Source organism: Pseudophryne corroboree, chromosome 1 (genome assembly GCF_028390025.1).
Source record: "Pseudophryne corroboree isolate aPseCor3 chromosome 1, aPseCor3.hap2, whole genome shotgun sequence".
NCBI lineage: Eukaryota > Metazoa > Chordata > Amphibia > Anura > Myobatrachidae > Pseudophryne > Pseudophryne corroboree.
The window spans coordinates 401,019,920-401,040,921 of record NC_086444.1 but is presented as its reverse complement, the minus strand read 5'-3'; the positions used below and the strand labels follow the sequence as shown (position 1 = coordinate 401,040,921).

The 21,002-nt window shown below is 44.2% G+C and overlaps 1 protein-coding gene across 2 annotated transcripts in view; it reads left to right on the top strand.

Annotated features, from left to right (window-relative positions):
- SGSM1 (small G protein signaling modulator 1) overlaps positions 1 to 21,002 on the top strand; it is a 446,529-nt gene that overhangs the window by 329,617 nt on the left and 95,910 nt on the right. For both annotated transcript variants that reach the window (XM_063913222.1, XM_063913221.1), the window contains exons 8-10: positions 12,851 to 12,982; positions 17,486 to 17,610; positions 20,328 to 20,395. In XM_063913222.1, coding sequence (XP_063769292.1) covers positions 12,851 to 12,982; positions 17,486 to 17,610; positions 20,328 to 20,395 — 325 coding nt within the window. The remainder of the gene's footprint in view (positions 1 to 12,850; positions 12,983 to 17,485; positions 17,611 to 20,327; positions 20,396 to 21,002) is intronic.

Genomic DNA, 21,002 nt, shown 5'->3' with positions numbered 1-21,002 from the left:
CCATACCCGATCACCCACCTTGAGAGCAGGAACTGCTCGATGCTTCTTATCCGCAAACTTCTTGTACCTGAACGATGCCTTGAGCAGAGCTGATCGTGCGCTCTTCCAGATATTGGCAAACTGATGCAAGGTGATATCCACTGCGGGAACAGAAGTTGCTGGAAGCGGTTGGAACTCAGGGACTTTAGGATGGAATCCAAAGTTAGTGAAGAATGGTGTTGAAGCAGATGAAGAATGATACTGGTTGTTATGACAGAACTCGGCCCAGGGAAGTAATTGAACCCAGTCATCTTGAGAGGAGGACACATAGATGCGGAGGAAGGCCTCCAAGTCCTGATTCACCCTCTCGGTTTGACCATTGGTCTGAGGATGGTAAGCCGTGGAAAACTTTAGCTTGACTTGGAGGACTTGACATAAACTTCGCCAGAATTTGGCTGTGAATTGAACTCCTCGATCTGATATAATTTCTTCAGGAAGACCGTGGAGTCGGAAGATCTCTTGTATGAATACTTGAGCCAACTTGGAAGCTGACGGAAGACCGGTGAGAGGAATGAAGTGTGCCATCTTGGTGAACCGGTCAACTACCACCCAGATGGTATTGAACTTGTTGCACATGGGTAAGTCTGTAATGAAATCCATCGACAAGTGGGTCCATGGTCGACGGGGAACGGATAGTGGAACCAGTTGCCCCGCAGGCGACTGGCGGGATACTTTATGTTGGGCACACTTTGGGCAAGATGCAATAAACTCCAAGACGTCCTTTTTCAGAGTTGGCCACCAATAGGACCTAGAGATAAACTCCAGGGTTTTTTGGATACCTGTATGTCCGGCAAAACGGGAAGCATGGGCCCAATGCATGAGCTTCTTCCTTAGCATCGGCTTCACAAAACTTTTCCCTGATGGGGGCGTAGAGTCCATCCCTACCGTGGAGAATGCCAACGGATTTATAATAGGATGCTTGTCTGAAGACTCTGACTCATTTTCTTGCTCCCATGAGCGGGAAAGGGCATCGGCCTTGCGATTCTGAGAGCCCGGACAGAACTGGAGTTTAAAGTCGAACCTGGAAAAGAAAAGTGCCCATCTGGCCTGACGAGGGTTGAGACATTGTGCGCCCTTCAGGTATAAAAGGTTCTTGTGGTCTGTAAGTATGGTGATTGAATGAGAAGCTCCCTCCAACAGATACCTCCACTCTTCTAGAGCGAGCTTGATGGCTAGCAACTCCTGGTCGCCAATGGCATAGTTGCGCTCAGCTGGGGAGAACTTCCGGGAGAAGAAACTGCAAGGGTGTAAATGGCCATCTTTAGCCCTCTGAGATAACACCGCTCCTACTCCAACGGAGGAGGCATCCACCTCTAAGATGAAAGGAGAGTCGATGTCAGGCTGTTTCAGAACAGGCGCAGAGATGAACCTTTGTTTTAAAAGATGAAATGCTTGCATGGCTTCTTCAGACCACTTGGACGGGTTAGCACCCTTCTTAGTGAAAGCAGTAATAGGCGCCACAATGGTGGAAAAGTCTCGTATAAACTTTCGGTAATAGTTGGTGAACCCTAAGAACCTCTGGACCCCTTTGAGGGTTATGGGTACCGGCCAATTTTGGATTGCTTGTAGTTTCTCAGGATCCATCTCTAGTCCGGAACCGGACACAATGTACCCTAGAAACGGAATGGACTTGACTTCAAAGACGCATTTTTTTAATTTGCAATAGAGATGATTGACACGGAGACGGGACAGAACCTCTTTAACCCAAAAACGATGTTCCTCTAAATCGTTGGCAAAAATGAGGATATCGTCTAGATAGACCACGACATGACGGTATAGAATGTCTCTGAAGATCTCATTGACAAAATGCTGGAAGACAGCTGGAGCATTGCTCAATCCGAAGGGCATGACGAGGTACTCATAATGTCCGTCACGGGTGTTAAAGGCGGTCTTCCACTCGTCACCCTCACGGATCCGGATGAGATTGTATGCACCTCGCAAGTCCAGCTTTGTAAAGATGGTAGCTCCGCTAACTCTGTCAAAGAGCTCAGTAATCAGGGGTAAAGGATAACGGTTCTTGATGGTAATGTCGTTCAAACCTCTGTAGTCGATGCACGGCCGCAGACCACCATCTTTCTTTTTTACAAAAAAGAAGCCTGCGCCGGCTGGAGAAGAAGAAGGTCGAATGAACCCCTTTGCTAGGTTCTCTTTAATATATTCCTCCATAGAATGCGTCTCAGGCAGAGACAACGGATAAGTTCGGCCTCGAGGTGGAACCTTCCCTGGAACGAGATCAATCGGACAGTCCCATTCTCTATGAGGAGGAAGGATATCAGCAGAAGCTTTACTGAACACATCCGTGAAATCTTGATATGGAGGAGGTGGAACATCAGACGACCTGGGGGAGGAAGAACAGACAGGCAATACTTTAAACAAACATGTCTCAGCACAGGAGGAACCCCATGCCAGGATTTGCGTAGTCGTCCAATCAATTGTAGGATTGTGAAGACGGAGCCATGGAAGGCCCAGGACCACAGGATGTGTGGCTCTTGGAATCACTAAAAAAGAAATAAGTTCGGAATGAAGAACTCCCACTCTCAGACGAACTGGTAGAGTCCTTAAAGAAATAACTGCATCAAAAATTTTGCTGCCATCCACGGCAGTTAAAGAAATGGACGAAGGAAGTCTCTCGGTGGGTAGGGACCACCGTTTAACATAGGCTTCGGTAATAAAGTTCCCAGCTGCTCCGGAATCAAGGAGGGAAATGACGTTCCGATAACGTTGAGCAACTTGAAGCGAGACTGGGAGATTACAATCTTGAGGAGATGGAGAGGAGATCATTACTCCTAGCCGGCCCTCTCCTTGGCGAGCTAGGATTTGGAGTTTCCCGGACGTTTGGGACAGGCATTAATGGTGTGAGACGGAGCTGCACAATAGAGACAGAGAAACTCGGAGAGACGTCTTCGGCGCTCAGCAGGAGTTAAACGGGAACGGCCAAGTTGCATGGGCTCATCTTTAGATGGTGACAGTTGACGAGGAGGAGGAGCAGAAGATTTTGGAGCAGATGATCTTCCACGCTCAGTTGCTCTCTCTCTGAAACGTAAATCCACTTTCGTGCAGAGTGAGATTAGCTCATCTAACTTAGAAGGTAAGTCTCTGGTAGCTAACTCATCTTTAATACGCTCAGATAAGCCATGCCAGAATGCAGCATACAGGGCCTCGTCGTTCCATGCCAGTTCGGATGCCAGGATCTGGAACTGTATCAGATATTGTCCTACAGTACGTGACCCCTGGCGTAAACGGAGAATCTCGGATGAAGCTGAGGTTACCCGGCCTGGCTCGTCGAAGATGCGCCTGAATGTTGACACGAAGGCAGTGTAGGAAGATAGCAGGGTGTCGGACCTCTCCCATAACGGTGATGCCCAATCAAGGGCTGAGCCACTGAGAAGAGAAATAATGTAGGCAATTTTTGTACGGTCACTGGGAAAATTGCCAGGTTGTAGCTCAAACTGAATCTCACACTGGTTGAGAAATCCCCTGCAGAATCTTGGAGATCCGTCAAATTTTGCTGGCGTTGGAAGATGAAGACGTGGAGCAGAAATGGGTAAGGTGGGTGGGGTTATAGCTGGAGTCACTGTGGTTGACGCACCAGACGCGCCTGATCCACGGAGAGTTGTCTGAATCCCATCCAGCCGAGTAGAGAGATCCTGGAGACAGCGGATGATGTGGCCCTGTGCAGCCTCCTGATGTTCTAGTCGGGCTGCCAGTTCTTGCATCGGCCTGGCCGCTTGATCCTGGTCTCCGGCTGGATTCATTAGGTCAGTGCTTACTGTCACAACTGAGGGCCTGAGCTGACGGGAGGCAGCCTCAGTTGTAGGGGCTGAGATGTACCGGAACCTGGGAGGTTGTATCAGACCCCTGGACATGTAAGTAACATGAATAATAACTGCCCGAAGGCGTGACCACGACAACTTGGATAAAAGTCAATGATGTTTATTATGACAACTCCGCAACACAGCAGCAGTAAAAGAAAACGTAAAAGTCAGCAAAGAATAAATACAGTTCCTGGGTACTACAGGATGGCAGGAGCCACAGGGCACTGGTAGTGTGAGATAGTTCTTATGATCTTCTAGATGGAAAGTCCTTACCAGGCCCGACTGTAGCAATGGAGATAACCCAGGATTGTGCCAGCTGGTGTTCCAGGAAAAGCTGGGTTGCTGAAGATAAAACAGCTGCTGTGGATACTGGCTGGAACCAGACTGTTGTTAGCGCGGAGTGGATACTGGCTGGAACCAGTTAAATAATAAATGAACTTGGGAGCGATGAAATATGAACTGAAATGTAGAACTTGAGAGCGGAGAAATAATAATACCGGTGGAGAGTGGTAAAGTGTAGAAAGGACACCGGCCCTTTAAGGGAAGCTGTACTCTGCTGGAAGCTGAGCTGGAAGCAGGTAATGTTGTAGCTGGAAACAGATGAATCCACAATGGATTGGAGAGTCAGGCTACACCGCAGGTGGAATGCTGGTGCGGGTCTCTATGGTGGAAGTCTTGAGACAGGAGCTGGAACCTGGAAGACAATCACAGGAGAGAGACAAACAGGAACTAGGTTTGACAACCAAAGCACTGACGCCTTCCTTGCTCAGGCACAGTGTATTTATACCCGCAGCAAGGAAGGGATTGGCTAGGCAATTATGCAGATTATCAATACTGAGAACAGATTGGTGGAAATGATCAGCTGACAGAATCCAAGATGGCTGCGCCCATGCAGACACTTGGAGGGAAGTTTGGTTTGTAATCCATGTGGTAATGAAAACAGTAATGGCGGCGCCGGCCACCGGAGACAAGAGGCGCCAGGCTGACAGATGCACATCCAACCACGCGGACACAGCGGAGGCCGCGGCTGACGTAATCGCCACTCAGACACTCTGCATGCAGAAGTTCAGAGACGGCGGCGGAGGCCGCGGGAGACGCCATGCCAGGTGTAATATGGCGTTTACTGTGACAGCGTCCCAGAGTGACAGGAGAGGATACAGGAATGTACACATCAGGATAACAGATGGGATCCGGTCCTGGAGCGCTGAGCCAGCCTTAGGAGGCATCTGATGGGTAAGAAATGGCGTCCAGATACCCGGATCGTGACAACTGCGGCTCAAACGCATGTGCAATGCGAAAACATTGATCGCTGTGCGTACAGTCACGGCTCTGCGACTGCACCTGAATGACCCCCAAATAGTCCCTATATTGGGTCTAACATTCATATGTTTTAAAAATTAAGAGATAATTTACAAGGACCTCAATATCCTCCAATATGGCGCTACAGTGTACATCATTCCCTACAGCTTCTGATCTAATATACAAGACAAATACTGTCTTATATTTAATACTAGGGATTCCATTCCCAAAACTATTTATCAATCCTCCAATTTCTGGATTACTGGGATCCAATCTCGGGATTGGGATTAAGGGGAAATGGGATTAAAAAAGCATTACATTTCCTCATTAACTATCACCTGCTATCCTTCTCCCCATAGAGGTATATCTCCTATTTCATTTACCTTGTACACACAGTGAAAGGAGCTTCTCTCGTCAGTTGGTGCATTGTCAGCTCTCTCCCTGGCCCAGTTGCAGTAAAAGAACTGGATTACATAATGCGGCTGTTCTCGGTCACTGATTAGGTTACCATGTGGCATGCAACCAGTCTTTTAGTGACAGAGAGCCACCGCATCACATGGACTGCTATGAGACTCCAGCTCTTCTATTGTGGTGGCTGGCAGAGGACCAGACATCGCACCCACTGATGAGAACGTGAGTAGCCCACTGGCCAAGCCCCAGTGTGTTTTAAATTCTGTAATACCTGGATATTGTGGGTATCATAAACTGTGTGATCCCGATATTGGAATACCCATTTACAATCTGCAACTGCAGATTGGTGTCCGGCTGGGAGGCCAGGAAACTTGAACTGGGTTTTAGGAATGGAACCTGCCCTCTCTCCCCAATTACTACATGAACCCTTAATCCCTATACTCGAGCCAAGCCTTTGTGGATCGCAGTCTTCCATCGCAGCATACTCTTTCTTTGGAGTTTGATCAGGTAGATTCCTGAGACACACGGGGCATCTATAACTTTCAAAGGACGGTATCTTAATAAAGGAGATAAAATATCGCGTGCGAAAAACATTCGTTTTTCAAATTTTTTTCTGATGTTTTACCGATGTTTTTATGCAGGCTATCCAATTAGGATCGCCTGTAAAAAAAAAAAAACAGCTTTCCTCCAGAAAACACAAAGGTTCAGTGAAACCTGTGTATTTTCAGTAAAAACAGCCCTGTTTTCGCATGCCTAAGCAGGTTAAAAAAAAATTACAGATAAGGCGCGCCTCGTGCCGGTTTATCGGAGCCAATAGGATACTCCCCGGCGAGACCTTTAGCCACGGTAATTTACAGCGGCTATTAGGATACCGGCTAAAGTTTTTAATTGATTGTGACTATCTGCACAGTCTTCTGGTGCTCTCAGTGCTTTCGGTACTGTATGTGTCTATAATCATCCTCATCTTTCCCCTTAATAATTATCACCTTTCCCCCTGTTTTTTCATCACCGCCCTTCCATCTTTTAAGCCTTGAATCACAACCTTCCTTTATCTTGTTTACTATCATCATCATCCTTCCTATCATGGCTCCTTCCATCTTTACTCCGTTCCATCATCATACTCTTTTATTATGTCCGTCATCATAATCTCCCTGTAGGGACTATTCACATGAATTATTAATTGCATTGTGGTCCCAAAAATTATCATTCCTTATCACTGCATGTCATATCCATTTCATAATTATGCCACCTTTTATCATCATCATAATCCTCTGGTTCACCATGCTACCTTTCTCTTATGTCCTAGAGAATACTGGGGTCTAATTAGTACCATGGGGTATAGACAGGTCCACTAGAAGCCATGTGCACTTTAAGAATTTGCTAGTGTGGGCTGGCTCCTCCCTTTATGCCCCTCCTACCAGACTCAGTTTAGAAAATGTGCCCCGGAGGACCCGGTCACGCTAAAGGAAGCTCCTGAAGAGTTTTCTGCATTTATTTTCTGTTTGTTATGTTCAGGCAAGGCTGGTTGGCATCAGCCTGCCTGCTTTGTGGGACTTAGGGGGGTAAACGACCCAACCTCTTGAAGGGTTAATGGTCCCGTTCTGACAGTACACTGAGCTTCTGAGGGAACTATTCGCAAGCCCCACTACGGCAAGCGCACATTCACGCAGCACGCAGCCACCCCTAACAGAGCCAGAAGAATGAAGAGTGGTGAGTACTGAGTCGGCGTCCCGGTTAGCGGGACTTGGTCTGCGACCCAGACTCTGTGTCTCCCTGAAGGGCTCTTTGTGGGTTACTTGTGCTTAACCGTTTCGTGTGTGTGTGTGTGTGTGTGTGTGTGTGTTTGTTGTCACATTTACATTATGTCAGGCAAAGAGTGTGTTTCTTGTACAGCGGAGTGTCCCTCTTTACCAGGGGGCTCACTACTGGATACTCAGGGTTCACAGAATAGCGGGGCTGAACCGGAGTGGGTTAATTCTCTTAAAGGAATGATTCACACTCTTTCTACAAAATTGTCCTGCAATGAGAAAGAGACGCAATACTTAAAACAGACTGTGAATGAGTTTATGAACAAAGACTCAGTCCCCAAAACAGCCTCTCAATCCTCTCCCATTTGTCTGCAAAAGCGATCTCTGGCCCATATCCTGGAATCTGACTCTGACGCTGATGGGTCAGACTTGGAGCAGGGTGAGGTGGTCTTGGAGGGGGGAGGGGGATGCTGCTCTGTCACAAGCAATAGAGGCTCTTATAGAGGCTATCAGAGATGTTCTGCATATTCCTGATAAGGTGTCAGAGGAGTGTGAGGAATCTTATTTTAATGTACAAAAGAAGTCTGTGTCAAAGGAAATGAATACCCTGTTTGAAGAACCGTGGATTAATCTTGATAAGAAATTTCAGATCCCTAAAAGGTTACTCTCATCTTTTCCCTTTCCTCTGGATAGGAAAAAATGGGAAAATCCACCAATAGTGGACAAATCAGTCTCTAGGCTGTCACGAAAAATTGTATTGCCTGTTCCAGGAGCAGCCTCCCTAAAAGACAAGGCTGATCGTAAAATTGAGACTACACTCAAATCATTGTACACAGCTGCTGAGGGTGGTCCAAAGACCCACTCTTGCATGTGCATGAATCACAAAAGCCATTGCAAAATGGTCAGGTAACCTAATTGAGGGAATCCTTGTCTAGGGGGATGTTTTACTCCTGCAGCATATACAGGACTCTGCGAACTTTATGGTGGAATCCATAAAAAAAGAGAGGCTTGCTTAACGCACGCATCACCGCTATGGCAGTGTCAGCATGCATGGGCTTGTGGATACGCCAGTGGACTGCTGACGCGAACTCCAGGAAAGGCGTGGGAGGCCTACCATTCACAGGAGAGGCCTTGTTTGGATATGAACTAAACAAATGGATCTCCACAGCTACTGCAGATAAGTCTACGTATTTTCCTTCTGCAGCCCCCGCCCCCCCTCCCAACCAATAAGACTTATTCACCTTCTAAGTTACAGTCCTTTCGGACGGCCAAGTTCAAGGGCAAATCCAGAGGTGCTTCTACGTCCTCCAGTGGCGCAAGAGGTAAACCATGTAAACCAGCCACTGCAGTTGCTCAGGAACAGAGCTCAGGCTCTGCTTCCTCAAAGACTTCAGCATGACTGTGGACCACAATGCCTGGAAGGCTGTGAGGTGGGAGCCCACCTACGATTCTTCAGTCAGATCTGGTCACGTTCGTTCCAGGATCCCTGGGTCATAGATCTTATTTCCCAGGGCTACAGACTGGAGTGCCAAAAGCTCCCACCTCACAGATTCTTCAAATCAGGCTTGCTAGTTTCACAAGAGGCAAGTATTACTTTACGGCATGCCATCCAAAAACTGGTACAGACTCAGGTCATTGTTCCAGTTCTACCTCATCTGCTCAACAAGGGGTACTACTGCAACTTGTTTGTAGTACTGAAACCGGACGGTTCGGTAAGACCGATTCTGAACCTCAAGTCTTTGAGCCCGTACTTACGAGTGTTCAAATTCAAGATGGAGTCTCTGAGAGCGGTAATCTTAGGTCTGTAGGAGGGGGAATTCCTATTGTCTCTGGGTATCAAGGATGCGTACCTTCACATTCCGATCTGGCCGCCTCATCAGGCTTATCTTCGGTTTGCATTGCAGGACTGTCACTACCAGTTCCAGGCCCTGCCATTTGGTCTCTCCACGGCACCGAGGGTGTTCACCAAAGTGATGGCAGAGATGATGTTTCTGCTCCACAAACAGTGAGTGAACATAATTCCATACCTGGACGATCTTCTGGTAAAAGCACCGTCCAGGGAAATGTTGCTGGCCAGCATTGGTCTCTCAACCAAACTCCGCCAGGATCACGGGTGGATTCTGAACCTTCCAAAGTCTCACCTAGAGCCAACAAGGATCCTCCCATTCCTGGGAATTATACTGGACATGGAGTCGCAGAAAGTGTTCATTCCATTGGAAAAGGTATTGGTAATCCAGTCGATGGTTCAGGATGTCCTGAAGCCAACCTCGGATATCGGTGCATCTATGCATTTGCCTTCTGGGGAAAATGGTAGCCTCTTATGAGGTGCTTCAATACGGAAGGTTTCACGCAAGACCCTTCCAGCTCGATCTGTTGGACAAATGATCCGGATCGCATCTTCACATGCACCAGATGATCCGTCTGTCGCCAAAAGCCAGGATCTCCCTTCTGTGGTGGCTACAGACTTCTCACCTCGTCGAGGGTCAGAGGTTCGGAATTCAGAACTAGATTCTATTAACCACAGACGCAATTCTCAGAGGTTGGGGAGCAGTCACTCAAGAGGTGCAGTTTTAAGGAAGATGGTCAAGTCAGGATGTCGTCCTTCCAGTCAACATTCTGGAACTCGGGGCCATATACAACGCCCTTCTGCAGGCCGCACATCTTCTTCAAGATCGGGCCATTCAGGTCCAGTCGGACAATTTGACGGCAGTGACGTCCATAAACCGACAGGTCGGAATGAAAAGCAGAGCAGCAATGTCAGAGGTGTCAAGAATTCTCCTCTGGGCAGAAAGAAACGCTGTGGCGTTGTCAGCGGTCTTCATTCCGGGAGTAGACAACTGGGAAGCAGACTTCCTCAGCAGACACGACCTGCACCCGGGGGAGTGGGGCTTTCACCCGGAAGTGTTCAGGTGCTTGACAGGTCAATGGGGATATCCACAGATCGACATGATGGTCTCTCATCTCAACAAGAAGCTCAAGCGGTATTGTTCCAGGTTGAGAGACCCACAGGCAGAGGTGGTGGACGCCTTGACAATTCCATGGGTCTATCAGAGGGTGTACGTGTTTCCTCCACTTCCTCTGATCATAAGAATTCTAAAGAGAATAAAAAGGGAAAGTGTTCAAGCAATATTCAAGAAGGGCCTGGTACGCGGACCTTCTGGAGATGCTCCTCGAAGATCCCTGGTCTCTGCCTCTTCTCGAGGATCTTCTGCAACAGGGCCCGTTCGTCTTTCAGAACTTACCGCAGCTACGTTTGACGGCATGGAAGTTGATTCCAGCCAGGAGAGGGATCCCTCACAAGGTTATCCCGACTATGATCCAAGCCAGGAAGGGGGTAACGTCTAACGCCTTACCATCGTATTTGTAAGAAATACGTCTCTTGTTGTGAGAGCAGAAATTATTCTGCGGTGGAATTTCATCTGGGGCGTTTCCTGCTTTTTCTGCAGGCGTGGATGTGGGCCTGCGTCTGGGCTCCACAAAAGTCCAGATTTGGGCCTTGTCCATTTCCTTTTAGAAACAAATGGCTTCTCTCCCGGAGGTCCAGATGTTCTTGAAAGGTATTCTGCACATCCAGTCTCCTTTTGTGCCTCCCACGGCACCTTGGGATCTCAATGTGGTGCTGCAGTTCCTCCAATCGGACTGGTTTGACCCATTACAGGAGGTGGACGTAAAATATCTTACGTGAAAGACTGTCACACTGTTGGCCTTGGCTTCAGCAAGACGTGTGTCGGAGCTGGGGGCTTTGTCTCACAAAAGTCTCTTATTTAATTTTCCATGAGGACAGAGCTGAACTCAGAACTTGTCAGAAATTTCTTCCTAAAGTGGTGTCCGCATTTCACATCAACCAACCTATTGTGGTTCCATTTGTCACCGACACCTCTGCTACTTCAAAGTCTTTGGATGTTGTGAGGGCTTTGAAGGTGTATTTAAAGCGAACAGCTCGTCACAGAAAATCTGACTCGCTGTTTGTTCTTTATGATCCTAATAAAATTGGGTATCCTGCTTCAAAGCAGGCCATTGCACACTGGATCAGGCTTACTATTCAGCATGCTTATTCCACGGCAGGTTTGCTGTGTCCAAAATCTGTACAGGCCCACTCAACTAGGTTGGTGGGTTCTTCCTGGGTGGCTGCCCGGGGTGTCTCGGCTTTACAGCTCTGCCGAGTGGCTACTTGGTCAGGTTCGAACGCGTTTGCTAAGTTCTACAAGTTCGATACTTTGGCCTCTGAGGACCTTCAGTTTGGTCAATCAGTTCTGCGGAATCCTCAGCACTCTCCCACCCGGTTTGGGAGCTTTGGTACATCCCCATGGTATTAAATGGACCCCAGTATCCTCTAGGACATAAGAGAAAATAGGATTTTAGTTGCCTACCGGTAAATCCTTTTCTCGTAGTCCGTAGAGGATACTGGGCGCCCGCCCGGTGCTTCGTTCTTCCTGCACTGTTACTTGGTTAAGTAATGTTGGTTCAGCCGTTGCTGTTCCTATTTCAAGTTTGGTTAGCTTGGCTTTCCTTTTGTGTGTGCTGGTTCGGAATCTCACCACTATCCTTATCTATCCCTCTCTCAAAGTATGATACTGGTTCAGCTGTTGCTGTTCCTGTTTCATGTTTGATTAGCATGTCTTTCCTCTTGTTGTGTGTGATGGTTCAGAATCTCACCACTAACCTTATCTAGCCTTCTCTCGAAGTATGTCAGTCTCCTCGGGCACAGTTTCCTGGACTGAGTCTGGTAGGAGGGGCATAGAGGGAGGAGCCAGCCCACACTATCAAATTCTTAAAGTGCCCATGGCTCCTAATGGACCCGTCTATACCCCATGGTACTAAATGGACCCAAGTGTCCTCTACGAACTACGAGTAAAGGATTTACCGGTAGGTAATTAAAATCCTATTTTCATCATCATCATCATTATCCCCTATTATCTTGCCTCCATTCAACATTATCCAATCCGTACATGTGGATAGTGCAGTGGGGCATCACCATGACATCATATTCATGAACTTACTATATAGCTGAGCTCTTTTTGGAGGGGATTGGTGATCCCCTCTGAGCACCTTTGTATTTTGCGCTGCAGAATGTCAAACACGCAAAGCATTCTTGTCCTCCAAAATACCATGTGATGTTGGAGGTCACAGCAAAAAACTTTTAAGAATGATACATAACAGTGCTTCTACTTGGCAACTGTCACATAGCTCAGGGAGAATGGAGAGAAAATAAGTTCTGTATGTATGTAGTGCTTATTGTCTCCTTTAGTGTTGAAGTGCTGCTACTAGCAGTTTTACATACAGTATTTGCATAATGGATGCAGAAACACAAGAGTATTACTTTAAAAAAATTACTTCTGTGCATGTGCAGATGTTTTTTAAGTATTGTTAGTGTTCTATTTGCTAAAATATCAACATCTCTTCTTTAGTTGGGTAAAGTGCTCTTATAGGTCCTTACTTATTGAAGCTTATAAAGTCTCCTCAATTGCCAAGCCTTTAACACCCAAATGCCCCCTATTTGCTTGTATTTATACTGTATATATTCTGTTTCAATACCAGATCCAGAAAAGGCACTCAAGTGGAAGTATGGATGACAGACCATCAATGTCAGCACGTGATTATGTTGAATCATTACATCAAAATTCAAGGGCAACTCTTCTTTATGGCAAAAATAATGTTATGGTTCAACCAGTAAGTAGAACGCCTTGTAATGTATGATACTTTCAGCTTTTTTTCTGATCTTTTTTTAATGGCATGAATACGTTTTCTTCATAAAGTGTGACAGTTATATAATAGATGTAAGACTATAAGTTTGTGAGTTTTATTATGTTCTGAAGAAAGCACCATATTTAAATGTCTCAGTTCTAATTGGTTGTCTGTAAAGTATGAGTGTTCAATACATAATAAGCCAATACATAGGAGTTATCGAGTCCTGAGACCCTGTTAACACTGGAATCCATGAACTTTTCATGCATTCCATGACTGATGACCCATGTTAAAGCCTGTTAACACACAAAGTTAATGGGCGCTAACCAGTCTTTTGGGATAAGTCAGGGAGGCTAATTGAATAGCCTTCTCCATTAAAGACTGTTTGTTATTTTACAGTAGGTAATTACATTTCCCCATAAGTATGTTCAAAAGCGTTATAGTGCAGGAGAAAGCTTGTTCAACAGCAGCACTGTGAACATTTATTAATTGATTACAAGGTTCTATGGATGTCTCAGTACTAAAGGTCCTTGCTAAATGGGGATATACCATTGAAAGTAGAGGATTTTTACACTTTCTTCTTTTCTCTATGCGGTAAATCATATGGGTATAGGGTAAAATGCTATTTTTATTATTCAGCGCCAAGAACTCTGCCACTGAGTGGACAAAAACTCTGATAAAAATCTTGGACTGTTTGCATGGCATATACTATAAGTAAATATTCGTATTAACTAGAGATTTTATTCATCACAATACTGTATTCCACTTGACATTTCTCAGTGCAGAGACATACACTGAATGGCCAAATTACTATGACCACCAGGCGATTTTATGCAAAGTAACTATTCTGCAGATAATGCTGACATAGGATGTATGAGTGTATAAAAACAGAAAGGCAAAAGTATGCAGAGACTACTAGTCATAAGGTTGACAATAATAATGTTGACAGTTATACAGTCATCATTGTTAAAATGTCGATAGGCATCATGTCAACATAATTCTCAATGTCAGCATCTTAACTGTTGACAGGTGATATCCTTACATTCTCAGTATGTTGACATTAGGGTAAGTCAGTGGGATGATTAGGGTTAGGTACCAGGGGGAGGTTAGGGATAGGCTATGGGGAGGAGGGGGTTAGGCATTAGTAGGAGAGTTTGCGTTAGGGATGGGGGAGTGTCACATGACCACCAGGACCTTGTAGCCCAGGTATGTGATCACTGTGACACCAGGGACGATAATGTGAACATTCTACCATGTTGTCATTTGATCAGTGTCGACATTGTGACCATGTCCACATTTTCATGTTGAATGTTGACATATCATACCACACCAAGGATGTGCAGTAAGCTAAATGGCTGAGGAGGCACTGGCAAGTACCAGACCCAGATTTCTACACAATATCTGTGCCAAAGTGTTCATGTGGGCATTATACACAGGTGCAGCAGTATGTACTGCTGTAAATTTGGTGATTTTTGATCAGAGATGTGAGGAAAAGGTAGGCATGGGAAGCACTGTCTCACCTGCCATACACTTTTTACTCCACAGTTTTGACTATTAAAACTTTTAGAATAATACAGAGAAGATATTTCTAGTATAGCATATCTAGTTACTAAATCTTTGTATTTTGAAAGATGTGGAATGATTGTGTGAGCATTAGTAAAATGGCTGCACTGGTGAATTGTTTGAGAACTGCAGTTGTGAAAGTGTACACGGAGTGGACCAGCAGCCAAAAAAACTGGGTCTAAGTGCATGGCATATGGTCATAAAAGATTACTGAATGCTTAAGCAGAACAGAGAGTGGGCCGATTTGTTCAGTACCACAGGCAGGCAACAGTGCTGCCAAATTATATGGATAATCTGCATCAGGAACCAATTCAGATGGCTCCTGAACAAACAGTACGCCACACGTTACATCATATGGACTGTCCGTATGCCAGTGCTATAAGCTGCAAACAAAGTGAAACACCTCCAGTTTGCACAGGCACACATGAATTGGACAGTAAATGATTGGAGATGGGTCATGTGTTTTTTTCAATAACACCATGCAGGTGATAGGGTAGGTTATGGAGACAACATCACAAAAGCATAGATCCTTCTTGCATCGTCACAACTCTTCAAACTAGTGAATGCAATGTTATGGTATTGGGCTGTGGTGGATTTTACCTAGGGGCTGCAGCACCAGTAATAAGCCGCCACCACTAGTAAGTCCATAGTGATTGCTGGATACAGCTTCCACTGGGAAGCCTTTTTGCCAGCTCTTGTGCTTCTAGAGTTGTAGCTGACACAGTCCCTAGAAACTGCAGGTAAGAAGAGGGGTGCAGTTGCGCAAGTTCTCCCCGCAAGTGATAATGTTTTTATGGGCTGCATCTGGTCCAGACCATCGAAGTCAGTGCGCATGCGTGCCGATGTCAGGGAATGTGCGGCTAAACTCTGCTGTAACTGTAGCCGTGCGGCAGCACTCTCTTGTTTGTGTTTTTTTTTTTTTTTTCTGATTGCACCTTTATTCCTGCAATAAAAAGCCTTAATCGCAGACTTTGGAGGGAGCTTATAGAAAAGGGGTGGAGTTACCAGAGGTGGTGCGTGGGGCTGTTATGGTAAGCTGGTCTCTGTACATACAGTAAAAGGCCCCCAGAAGATGACTGTGCAGTGACATATACATAACTGAAGACTGCATGTAGGAGCCGCCACTGGTATGGGGCATGTTTCCATGCCAATTTTAGTGATATCAGAAAGTTCACTCACTGAGTTTACCAAGTTGTATGCCACATATGCAAAGTAGAGATGCAGAACTATTGGAGTTATTCAGGTTTGTTAGCAAACCAAAATAGTAAGCAATTGGGAAAAACCATGTTGCATTACAGGTGGGGGAAATGTAACATTTGCAGAGAGATTTAGATTTGGGAGAGTTATATTGTTTCTGTGTAGGGTAAATAGTGGCTGCTTAATTTCCTAACTGCAATTTAGATTTCAGTCTGAACACACCCCACCGAAATCCAACTCTCTGTGCACGTTACATTCTGCCCCACCTGCAGTGCAACATGGTTTAGCCTAATTGCTAACTTTATTGGTTTGCTAACAGACCTGAGTAACTGACTAGTTGCCCATAGATAAGAAGGGAAGCCCCATTGCAGTCGCTATGGTACACCAAGCTAGGGCATGATCCAAGATACAGATTGGAGCAATACCCACATCTAGCACTTTAGAAAAAAATAGTAGCCGCAGGCAGTAAGTACTCTATATGGGATAGGGCTCCATGTGCAGAAGAAATGCACATTAAGTCTCTGTCAGTTGAATGGAGGGCCCACCAGTAATCTATTAGGTGTAACTGATCAATAAAATAGCGGACTCCCATTGGAGGGTTAGGAGAAGAACATTTAGGGCGAGAAGACTTGTCCATTAAAGGAAGTTCTACCATATTTTAATTCCACCCCCCAAACAATTGTGCATCAACATACTGTAGGGATATAACTTTGACAATAATCTTTGAATAAAGACCTTAGAATAATTGGTAGGGGCATACACAATGCAATTAACAAATTTACCTGTAAGTATTACAATTTCTGTATTAACGAAACGGCCTTCAGAGTCAGGGTAGATGAGCGTAATCCGAGAATTAAAGGGGATTTCCTGACTAAAACAGCCACCCCCTAGCATTAGAGGAATATGAGGCATAGGCAGCTACAGTATAATCCAGAATTTCCAGCTTGACATTTTCAAGATCCATAAAATGAGTTTCCTGTAACATTGGTACATCTACTGTACCTGCGTTTTTTTCAAATATAAAAGAATCTTCTTGCGTTTAATAGGGAAGTTAATCCCTCCTACATTAAATGAACAGACCTTCAAAGTGGACAAACAGTAGCACTACATAGGCAATAGACTATACAGATTTACTGCACTGAGACCGTAAGTACTCCCTAAAACTAACCCCTTCCCAAAGATCTAAAACACAGCGCAATAAGAAAATTTAGAATAAAACCATAATAAAAGAAACAATAATAGGTAACAAAACGGACATCAGAAGTGAGGACCCTTCACTGCAGCAATATGCTGACAATGCAAACTTCCGTATATATAGCAAAAACAGCTATGAGTGACTAATATTTTACAAGATGCCCTAAGGCACATAGACCACCTGGGCATGTAAAATAAATATGGCAGGGTCAGAGTGTAAAAGTAGGGTATAAACGTCACAAAATCATTCGATAAGGCCTGGGGTCTAAAATACCCAAAGTTAAAAGGGTCAAGGTTTAGTATAGTAAAATAGTGTCATTAAGTATACCATACATAAGGTTAAGGTGAAGTGGTCATCTTCTCGCAAGACGGTATGAAAAAGAAGGATATAGAAAAAAAGAAAAACTACAAAGACAGCTCCTTAAGGTGGGAAAACCTATATTTTCTGTAACGGATAGCTTATGCTTCTTATCCTTCATATGGGAGAAATGGGATATTATTTTCTAACCTTATGTTTGTTCATTCCTTGGTTAGAGAGATGACATGGAAGCTATCCCAGGGTACTTGTCGCTTCATCAGACTGCAGATATCATGACCTTAAAATGGACACCAAACCAACTTATGAATGGCTCAGTGGGAGATTTAGATTATGAGAAAAGGTAATTGCATTTTGTTTGGCTATCTATATGAATTGTGGTTCGAAAATCTGTGTCATTAATTAAATTAATTTTGTAGCAAATATATTCGTATATATATTCGTATAGAATGATGTGAAAGTGAAAATAATTTATGTAATGAAAGTGACAATACTTCATCAACCTTAGAGACTTTGTTGTGATCACTCGGTTTAACAAAGACAGGGAAGTGTGAGCTCGAGAACTATAAAAGCTGGCAGATTTATGTTTGACCATCAGTGTAATTAAATTCGTATTGTACGTTGCTGCCTAGGAGAGTGTTAATGGCTCCACATTCACTATCCTGACAGTGCTCAAGTCAGGGCGGCCATTACGGGGTACTGGGGGCACAGCTGTCCTGGACCCAGCCTCTCTGACAGAGAGGAGAGGGCCCGAGCTGCTCATGACGCCATCCACTGTCCGTCCTTATCCTTCTGCCACTTTGCTCTATTAAAAATGTCCCTCCAAAAATGGCTGCCGCCTCAGAGGAGACAGTTATTAAATATACTAGAGGAGGCTCTATTATTTTTAATAACTGTCTCCTCTGAGGTGGTGGCCATTTTGGGAGGGACTTTTTCAATAGTTTGAGCAGGCAGGAGCGAACCGCAGACCCGCTACGGCAGCGGTGGCCGGTTGGGAGGCCTGACAATGAGCAGAACCCCTTGACAATGAGCAGAGCCCCTGACAACGCACAGAGCCCCTGACAACGAGCAGGTACTGCAATATTTACTGTGTAGGTATATGATGACAAGGGCATTAATGGGGGAGCATAATATGATGTTATGGACATTACTGTGCTGGGCATAATATTGCGACGGACATAATTGTGCGGGCATAATATGGTGTCAGGGGCATTACTGTGGGGACTTAATAAGGTGCAAGGGGCATTATATGGTGATGCTCCATATTTGCATTAGAATTTATTTTTTATATTTATTTGTATTTAATATATATATATATATATATATGTGTGTGTGTGTGTGTGTGTGCGAAAGCCCTCATTCACTCACTCACTCACTGACTAATCACTAATTCTCTTACTTTCCGATACAGTATCTTGGGAAGCTGAAAATTAACATAGGTATTCTTCAGGGGTTAAATAGGAAAACTATGTAATTAGAATTGTAATAAACCTCCCCTAAGGGGATGAAAAGGGGGTTGACATAATGACATCATTACCGATGCATGACTTGCGTGAACGATAGCGGCCCAAAGGGATAATCGGATCAAATTTGGATTGCACCTCCATTGTGTAGAATTCTCTCACTCACTCACTCGCTGACTGACTGACTCATCATTAATTCTCTTACTTCCCGATATGTTAGGAAGCTAAAATTTAACATACAGTAGGTATTCTTCAGGTGGGAAATAGGAAAACTGCGTAATTAGAATTTTAATAAACCTCCACTAGGGGGATGAAAAGGGGGTTGACATAATGACGTATTATATAATTATTTATTTATATATTTCAAGTCATGTGTGTTTAATAATACATTTACTAGGGGATATTCTGATAATGTTCCAGTGATGATGTACAGTATGTACTGTGTCAGGCTTCTGTCTAGCATTATGGCCAGACCATATACTCTTCCTCCATGTTGCCTTTGTCTGTTCTAGTGCATTCTGGCAAACTGTAGGCAAGATGTCATGTGAGTTTCCTTCAGCCATGGATTTATGTCAACTTACTAAATAACATACTGTATGTGAAGTACTCCGGATGATATTTCTCCCATCTTAATAGCCTGCAAGTCTCAGGAATCAGTACAGTTCTGTTGATTTAGCGCAGAGGTTCTCAAACTCGGTCCTCGGGAGCCCACACAGTGCATGTTTTGCAGGTAACCCAGCAGGTGCACAGGTGTATTCATTACTCACTGACACATTTTAAAAGGTCCACAGGTGGAGCTAATTATTTCACTTGTGAGTCTGTGAGGAGACCTGCAAAACATGCACTGTGTGGGCCCCCGAGGACCGAGTTTGAGAACCTCTGATTTAGCCTGTAGATAATTGCTGCTATAGAGGACATTATGGGGTAGATATACTAAGCCTTGTAGGGTGATAAAGTGAAGAGTGATAAAGTACCAGCCAATCTGCTCCTAACTGCCATGTTACAGGCTGTGTTAGGAGCTGATTGGTTGGTACTTTATCTCTCTTCACTTTATCACTCTCCAAGACTTAATACATCTCCCACAATTACTTATTTTCAACTTATTTTCCTTTATCCACATATAGAGCTGACATTTCCATTGCAGAGCTTAGAGAGAGAAACCAGTTCTTCGGTTTGCTTTTATGTAATTGATACATGTATTGATACGTATAATAATACCGTACCCATAGAATATTGTATTTAAGGGATCGTGCTTTTGTGATATGTATGCTAAAAGCAATTTTAAAATGACTGACCTTGCTAGGCCATAAATACAGACGCATCCTGATTTTTAAAAAAATAAATATTTGGGGTCAGTTATAATGCATTTTAAAGCCCTTTCCAGTGATTAATATAATTTAAAGGCTCTTTGCAGGGCTTAATATAATTTCACTAAAAGCAAAGAGGTTATATTGAGTAATTACATTTTACTATTATACATTAAATCTACATGATATCACTAAAGGGTTATACATTTGTTCTTTTTTTAACTTTGTTAAAATGCTTTTTTAGTTGTTTTTTTTTTCTACTCTCATTTATAACTGTATTTATTTTTTAGTGTTTACTGGGACTATGCAATGACTATTCGTCTAGAAGAAATAGTATATCTGCATTGCCATCAGCAAGGTATGTATTTGACAAATTTGTATGGTATTGTTATTCCAGAGTTATTATTACATATACATTGCTTTCTACTACTTACGGATGGGGTAATGCTTAGCATTACTGCCTCACAGCACTGAGGTCATGGGTTCAATTCCCACCATGGCACTAACTGTGTGGAGTTTGTATATTCTCCCCGTACTTGTATGGGTTTCCTCCGGGTACTCCGGTTTCCTCCCACAATCCAAAATATACTGGTATTTTAATTGGATCCCAACAAAATTAACCCTAGCATGAATGTGTCTGTGTGTACATGTATAGATTGTAAGCTCCACTGATGTGAATGGCCAAATATTCTCTATAAAACGCTGCGGAATATGTGTGCGCTATATAAATAAAATAATAAATAAATAATACTTAATTATGTCATTCCTCCGTGAATTAAGGCATTATTTGTGTGCAACTTATTCTTAGTTACTATAAGTTACACACAAATAAGACATATTTTGTGTGTAACTTATTCTTAGTTACTATTTCACTTGAGGATACTTCAATAAGTGCAAAATATTTCAGAGACTCTACTCCTATTCAGTTCCAGTACCACTTGCCACCTCACACTAATCTGATGCAC